Genomic DNA, 7,949 nt, shown 5'->3' on the forward strand with positions numbered 1-7,949 from the left:
TGTTACTCACACGCTCTGGGCCGCTCTCTTCCCGCCCCCCCGTTCCCAGGGCTCGGGCGCCACCTCACACTCTGGGCGCCTCCCCCTCGCCCCGTTCCCAGGGCTCGGGTGTCACCTCACACTCTGGGGCCCCCCCTCGCCCTGTTCCCAGGGCTCGGGTGTCACCTCACACCAGGGGTGGGCAAACATCGGGTATAGAAATTGTCTGGAGGGCCGGGTAGGGAAGGATGGGGGAGGCTATGTCTCCCCAAACAGCGAGGCGTGGCCCGGCCCCCGCCCCCATTCCAGCCTCTCGGAACTCCCTCCCCCATCCAACCCTCCCTGCTCCCCACCCCTGACTGCCCCCCGGGACTCCTGCATCCTATTCAAAAGCCCCTGCTCTCTGCCCCCTGACCATCCCCCCGGGATGCCCGTCTCCTATCCAATCTCCCCTGCTCCCCGGGACCCCTGCCCCATCCAATCTCCCCTGCTCTCCACCCCCTGACTGTCCCCTTGGGGCCCCCGCACCTCCTATCCAACCCTCCCTGCTCTCCCTGCCCCATGTTACCTGTGGGGTGGGGGAAAGAGGGGGCTCAGTCCTTTCCCTGTCTGTTTCCCCTGCTCGTTTGGCAGCTCGCTCCCTGTCTGGGCTTGGCTGCTGGGGACAGGGGCCAAGCATGCTGGAGATGGAGGGGGGCCCTGGTTTGCTCTGCCCCATCCCTGGCAGCAGGGCCCAGGCCTCTTGACCACCTCCTTTCAACCCTTCCGTGCTCCTAGCCTCCCCACCCTCCTGAACTCTGTGAACTGTGACTGTGAGGGAGGCAGGGAGGGAGGGGAGCAGAAGGGGAGGGGCCAGGGGCTAGGCTGTGCCCCACTCACCAGGCTGCTGCTGAGCGGGGAGTTGGGCTGGCTCCTCTGCAACCCTGTCCTGACCCCGCTCCCTGGCAGGAGCTCGGGGGCCAGAGGGAAGGGTCCTGCGGGCCGGATGTGGCCCGTGGGCCGTAGTTTGCCCCTGTCTGCTTAACACTCTAGGGCACCCGCCCTCACCCCGTTCCAAGGACTCAGGTGTAACCCTCCCAAGTTTGCAGTGTCTTTTGCCAGTGAAAGAGCCTTACACAATAATATCCTACTTAACCTCTATTTATTAACAATCACCAAAAACAGACTACACACACTATGCATACAGTGCTCACCACTCCCAATAAGACAGATGAACTTTTATTGAGGGCCAGTCAAGATCAGGTCTGTCAAGGTTCTTCCCCCACTCTGAACTCTAGGGTACAGATGTGGGGACCTGCACGAAAAACCTCCTAAGCTTATCTTTACCAGCTTAGGTCAAAACTTCCCCAAGGTACAAAATATTCCACCCTTTGTCCTTGGATTGGCCGCTACCACCACCAAACTAATACTGGTTACTGGGGAAGAGCTGTTTGGACACGTCTTTCCCCCCAAAATACTTCCCAAAACCTTGCACCCCACTTCCTGGACAAGGTTTGGTAAAAAGCCTCACCAATTTGCCTAGGTGACTACAGATCCAGACCCTTGGATCTTAAGAACAATGAACAATCCTCCCAACACTTGCACCCCGCCTTTCCTGGGAAATGTTGGATAAAAAGCCTCACCAATTTGCATAGGTGACCACAGACCCAAATCCTTGGATCTGAGAACAATGAAAAAGCATTCAGTTTTCTTACAAGAAGACTTTTAATAAAAATAGAAGTAAATAGAAATAAAGAAATCCCCCCTGTAAAATCAGGATGGTAGATACCTTACAGGGTAATTAGATTCAAAACATAGAGAACCCCTCTAGGCAAAACCTTAAGTTACAAAAAAGATACACAGACAGAAATAGTTATTCTATTCAGCACAGTTCTTTTCTCAGCCATTTAAAGAAATCATAATCTAACATGTACCTAGCTAGATTACTTACTAAAAGTTCTAAGACTCCATTCCTGGTCTATCCCCGGCCAAGACAGAATATAGACAGACACACAGACCCTTTGTTTCTCTCCCTCCTCCCAGCTTTTGAAAGTATCTTGTCTCCTCTTTGGTCATTTTGGTCAGGTGCCAGCGAGGTTACCTTTAGCTTCTTAACCCTTTACAGGTGAGAGGAGCTTTCCCCTGCCCAGGAGGGATTTCAAAAGGGTTTACCCTTCCCACTATATTTATGACAAGGTCCATCTGGAGGATTCCAGTTTCTATGCGGTGTCATTGGCAGGGTGTTGAGGTCTGGCAGCTCTGATCTTGGGGCTGTGTCCTGGAGTCGGTTCCCAAAGAACTTCCTTTTGGACCCCAGTTTGTACAGTGAAACTTGAGTCCTGCTTAGCTCTACCTTCACCAATCATTTTACTAAAATTTTACTAACCAATCCTAACATTGTAACAAAATTCTCTAGCCAGTTACACCCCACCACTTTAATTTACACCTAGCAAAATTAATTACGTAACAGTCAGAAACAATCAAAGAACCAGAGATCATACATCAGACAAACAATAGGGAAGTGGGGACCATACTGACAATGCAATAAAGGTGGTAGAAGCTGCTGTCACAAGCAAGCTCTCTGTGTCCTGTAGGGCAAGCCCAAGCTGAGCAGCAGGGGAACCCTTGCTTGCGCTTAGACATCCTCGCCCTCGCAAAGTCCAAGCAGCACAGAGACACCGTTTCTTCTTGTCAGGGATTTTTATCCCCTTCCCCCAGAGCTCAAGGTGAGACCAGGAGTTCTCATGCGTCTCCTTCGTGGGGCCGGGGGAGGCAGTTAACAAAGGCTTTGTTCTTGCTAGTTCACAGTGCTCAATGGGACGCCTTGGTGGACAGGATAGTGCCTTCTGTAAGAAGCCAGCATTTTCCATGAATTAATGCTGCTTTCCTGGGTGATGACTTGCACCGTTAGAGCGTTGCAATGCAAACACTTACTACCCCCTTGTCCCGTGGGGCACAGATGTCAGAAGGGAGAGGACCACAGGCAGCATTCTGCAGGCGTCTCAAAGTCTGAACACCTTGGTATAAACTTACCCCGTGTTAGCAGCACTAGTGCAGGTGAGTCGGGCAGGTTCCGGCTGTCTGTTGGTCAGCGTTCAGGTGAAATCTCGGGGCCTGGGCATGAGCTGACACCTGGTCTGTCAGCGTCACAGCAGCAGTGCCAAGCGGATCTCTACAGAGTCATAAAGATAGTTCATAGAAATCAGACAATTCCCACAGGCCCCCTAGCCCCGATGCTTCCCCTTGGCAGGATGGGGGCTCCCGAGGTCTGTGGGCTGCCGGTGCTGGGCTCACGGGCATCTCGGTGTGTTCCCCCAGGCACTGTGGCCATCTGGAACCTGCCCACCAAGTCCCTGCTGCAGCGCGTGCGGCAGCCCGATGGCTCCCTCAAGATCTACCCCTTCAGGTGCTTCCTTGCCCACGACCATGCCGTCAGGAGCATCGAGTGGTGCAAAGTCAACAGGTGAGCAGTGGGCCGGGCAGGGGCAGCTGGTGCCTGCCAGGGAGGGGCCCAGCCTGGCTAGGGAAGGCCCTACCCCCATGGGGTTGGGGGGAAGTGTTACCTGTTGGGGAGGGCGTGAGGGTCAGGCGTCTGAGCTGGCCCTGAGGTGCTGGCTCCCAGGGGGGATGGGGAGGTGGCCCAGGGCTCTTGGGGTGTGGGGGCGCGGGGCTCTGAGCACTGCTCCTCTTCTGGCTCTCAGCAACTTTCTGGTTACGGCGGGGAATGACCGGAAGATCAAGTTCTGGGACCTGCGGCGTCTCTATGAACCCATCAACAGCATCAAGCGTTTCCTGACCACCGAGATCACCTGGCTGCTGCCCTACAATGGCGTCACTGTGGCCCAGGACAACTGTTACGCCTCGTGAGTGACCCTCCCCTGGGGCTGGGCCTGGGGGCTCCCTGCATTGCCCTCGCCCGAGCCCAGTGCTGCCTGGCCCCTGGGGTCTCACTCGCTCTCTCTTGCAGGTATGGACTGTGTGGAATCCACTATATTGACGCCGGCTACCTGGGCTTCAAGGCCTACTTCGTGGCCCCTCGCAAGGGGACTGTGTGGGTAAGAGCTGGTGGTGAGAGGGTTCAAGGTCCCTGGGTGCTTGGGGCCAGCTGTGCCCCGTAGCCCTTGGGGGGCTGCCAGCTCCTGCACTCTGCTGGGTGTGGCTCTCGGGGACACGCTGTGCTGCCTGGAGCAGGGCCCCTGGCTCCCACGTCCCCCACTCGGTTCTGAGCCTGCGGCGGGGTGGAGCCGGGACCCCGCTGCCCGCGGGGTTTCCCGTTCCCCTTTCCTGGCCAGCTAGGGACAGCCCAGGCCCTGCCACATGGGCACCCCTCTGACTTGGCAGCTGGGGCCCCTCTGTCTCGGAGCAGGGCTTGCACTGAGAGCTTTGCTCCCGTCTCCCTCGGTAGAGCATCTCCAGCTCCGACTGGCTGAACGCTGTGGCGGCCGGGGACATCACCGGGGAGCTGCTGGCCGCAGTGCTGCCCGACCTGGCCATGAACCCGCTCAACATCAAGCGGCCCTCGGAGCGCAGATTTGTAAGTGTCTCTCTCCTTGAGGGAGCAGCCCAGTGGGCTGAGGGCATGGCTCTGGGTGAATTGCATGTGAGGGCGGGCGGGGGCCATGGGGCTCAAGGGCTGAACTGGGTGGAGGGACTGGAGAGTTGGGTGGGCAAGTGGCTTGACAGAATGGGTCCATGGGGCTGGAGGCAGTGGGATGGAGGGGATGTGGGGGTGAGCGGCTGGGAGGACCATGGGGCTGGAGGCAGTAGTGCATGAGGGGCTATGGGGCACAAGGCAAGTACAGGACTATGTTCCTGTCCACCTCAGCCATGGCAGCCCAGGATGCCCCCACAGCCCTGGGAGCAAGGGGCCCATGGGAGCCGTGTGTTCGGGCAGGGCTGGGTGCAGGGGTGTGCTCGGGCCGCGCTGCGGGGGCCTGAGTGAATAAAGGGGCCAGACGTGTTAATGTGACCTGGTCCCCGTCCAGCCCTGACCTGGGGGGAACAAGGTATCCAGAGGCCTCGGCCTGGGGTGTCCGTGGCCCCACCCATAATGACCTCTGACTAAGGAACAGCTGGCGGGCCCCAGCAACAAGGAAACCTTCCTAGGGCTTTAATTGAACCACTCTCTCCTGGCCCCTGGAGAGGCTGGGAAGGGAAAGCTCCTGGTAAGACAGTCCCTTGGCTGGTCTCAGAGCCAGAGCTGCCCAGGTGTGGGGCCAGGGTTCAGCTTGTGGGGTGGCAATGTCCTCTTGGCCCCTTTCTGGCTTCCCTGGTCAGGAACCTCTCAGGATCAGGACCAGGATGAGGGCCCGGGGGGCAGCAAGGACAGCGCCGCTCTCTCCGCCATTCCTACAGCTGTTCTGGATCCCCACGGCTCTTCCTGTGCCAGCCCCCCAGCGGTGGGGGGAGCAGCCCATCCCCTCATTACTGTGCCCCGTGTTGTTACCTTCCAGTGCCCCAGCTCTGTCAGCGTCGTCCCTGGCCCTTGGTTTGGCCCCGCTCAGCGCCCGCAGCCGAGGCACGGACCGGAGTCACAGGGCCCCATTGTCACCCCAGACCGTGCTCCCATGGGGGACAGCCTGCCCCAGCCAAGTCCCTGGGGGTGGGAGCAGCATGGCCCTGCCCTCAGGACGTGTCTCCTCCCCCAGCCCATCTACAAAGCAGATCTGGTGCCCTGCAGCTCTGCGGGAGGCGAGGAGCCAAGGCCGAAGACCCGGACCTACAGCGAGATGACAAAGGATCACTGCCTCCGCTTCCAGGACACAGACCTGGTACCGGCGCCGGCTGGACAACCGGGGAGCCCCTTTGTCTCCCCCCTCCTGTGTGTGTGGGGAGCTCTCTGCTCCCCTCACCCCTCCTGTGTGTGGGGGGCTCTCTGTGCAGACGGGGAAGCTGGGGCCAGCAGGCCCCTGGCCGAGTTGTGAGCGGAATCCAGCTCTGTTGAGTGCCAGTCCAGAGCGCTACCCACAAGGCCGCATGGCCTATAGACCCCCCCCAACCCCTCCCAGCCCATGGGCCTGCTGGGGCTGTGCGGGCTGGCTGGGTGCCCCACAGTGCTCCGAGCTGTGGGTCTCTCATGCCAAGTGGACTGTGAGAGCTCAGGCCACTGTGTTCATGGCTAGCTGGGGCCCAAGAGCTGGGGGAGTGGCTGCACCCATTGGCAGACACCCACCCTGGCCCCAGTTTGCCCTTCCCAGGGGCCCAGTTCCAGTGTCCTGCTCACTCTGTACCTTGCCCCCCAGCGCAGCTTCCAAAACTTCTTCAGCCGGGAGCCCACGCGCAGGATGCACGAGCAGGAGGTGAAGGCCGAGCTGAGCCTGGACCGCATGCAGCTGGAGTCCATCCACAAGGTGAGCGCCGGCCTGCAGCCCTGTGCTGGGAAGCCTGGCCGCCCCTGCCCCCGCCATGCCAAGGAAGCCCGGCTCCCCCGCTGGTCTCCCTTCACCCCCGCTGTGCTGGAGCGGCCCAGCCCCCCCACCTGTACCCCTTCACCCCACCATGCCAGTCCCAGCAGGATCTCCAGGTGCTCTCCCTGCACTGGCTCCTACAGCCTCACAGCGGGGGGAGTGCTGGGGGGTGGGACTGGACCCCAGGGCGCTTGGGGGCAGGATCCCCCTGGGCTGCAGCAGGAGCCCATTGCAGGATGCTGGGCTAGCCCTTGCCACCCGCTGCCTGCCCTCCCTCCTCTCAGAGCCGGTCCGCAGTACTGAGGTGGAGATGAAGAGCATGTGGGGCAGGGGCTGGGAAGGGGGCAGGAGACCTGAAGCCTCGGCGTTGTTGAGCCCCCGCCCAGCGCAGGGGCCCAGGACACGCTGCAGTGGCATCCCTGGGGGCAGCCCGCGGGAGGGCCGTGCAGCAGGTCTGTCTGTCTCATAGGGCGGGGGGCAGCCTCGAGGCCCCGTGAGCAGCCCAAAGGAGGAGCTGCGCCCCTTGTTCTGGTCAGACGAGTGCTGCTCAGACCTGCTGCTGCGGCAGCTGGTGACGCCCCCCGGCCCCCACCCCTCTGAGCTCCGCCCCCTCGCAGGCCCCGCCTGATTCTCCTCTCCCGGCAGGTTCGCTTCAGCCCCAACCTGGACTCTCACGGCTGGCTGGTGTCGGGTGGCCAGTCGGGCATCGTGCGGGCTCACTGCCTGGTGGGGCTCACCTCCCCTGTGGGCCACAAGCTGCTCCAGGAGTGCCGAGCCCAGTTCAGCACCATGTACAGGGACAGGCCGGAGAGCCCCAGCTCCGCCGAGCACAGCCTCCTGCAGGAACAATAGCCGCCCGGCCGGAGTCCTGGCCCGGATGCTCCATGCCGCAGCGCCTCCCGGGGGGTCCCCAGGCCTGGGGGGAGATGCCCAGCAGCCCAGCCAGGGTCCCGCCTCCAGCCGCTCAGGCTCGGGACCGGTTCAGTGCATCATGTGGCCTGCCAGCTCCCAGCCCATCTGTCCCCCGCGGGATGGGCTGAGAGCCATGGGCGGCATGCTGGCTGGCCGGCCGGGCAATCGCTGTGGATAGCCCCTTCGGCTGTCCGCTTGACCCAGCTTGTGAGCTGGGGTGGGTGGACCTGTGCAGGGGCCTCTCACCCAACTGGGGGCGGGGGGGGGTGCTGCTCTGCAGCGGCCCCTCACCCAGCCTGGGGGGGAGGGGGGTGCTGATGCTCTGTGCAGGGGCCCCTCCCGCAGGCGATGCCCTGTGTGTAGCGTTGTGGTTTTGTACCTGTTGCTGTCTGGTCATGTGCCTGGCTCCCAGCGTCCGGCTTCAGGCCCCTCCTGCCGACCTGGGCGCAGGGTGCTGTGGGCACCGCATGGGGAGGCTGCAGAGCAGCTGTTGGGCCGGGCCCAGGCTGTACGGGCAGCACCTCGCACGCAAGCCAGGAGCCAAGAACTCGCTCACATTGAGCCTCTGTGATCTTAACTGTTCAATAAAGTGTTTGTTTTTTAAAGGGTCTGTGTGGTTTCCTTCTCCTTGGGGCAGGAGGGACGGGGGATGGGTGGGGCGCTGCGAGGGAC

At 61.1% G+C, this 7,949-nt stretch overlaps 1 protein-coding gene across 2 annotated transcripts in view; it reads left to right on the plus strand.

Annotated features, from left to right (window-relative positions):
• The window catches only part of GTF3C2 (general transcription factor IIIC subunit 2), a 31,101-nt gene extending 23,748 nt beyond the window's left edge, over positions 1–7,353 (plus strand). The window contains exons 12-19 of one of the 2 annotated variants that reach the window (XM_084622796.1): positions 2,553–2,684; positions 3,277–3,421; positions 3,660–3,821; positions 3,926–4,013; positions 4,364–4,492; positions 5,607–5,729; positions 6,201–6,308; positions 7,011–7,353. In XM_084622796.1, the coding sequence (XP_084478922.1) occupies positions 2,553–2,684; positions 3,277–3,421; positions 3,660–3,821; positions 3,926–4,013; positions 4,364–4,492; positions 5,607–5,729; positions 6,201–6,308; positions 7,011–7,217 (1,094 nt within the window). In that variant the 3' untranslated portion in view covers positions 7,218–7,353. The remainder of the gene's footprint in view (positions 1–2,552; positions 2,685–3,276; positions 3,422–3,659; positions 3,822–3,925; positions 4,014–4,363; positions 4,493–5,606; positions 5,730–6,200; positions 6,309–7,010) is intronic. The other variant, XM_084622797.1, reaches the window with a different exon arrangement.
• Positions 7,354–7,949: the final 596 nt, after the last annotated feature.

The sequence above is a fragment of the Lepidochelys olivacea genome (genome assembly GCF_965140295.1).
Source record: "Lepidochelys olivacea isolate rLepOli2 genome assembly, chromosome: 3".
In the NCBI taxonomy this organism is placed as follows: Eukaryota; Metazoa; Chordata; order Testudines; family Cheloniidae; genus Lepidochelys; species Lepidochelys olivacea.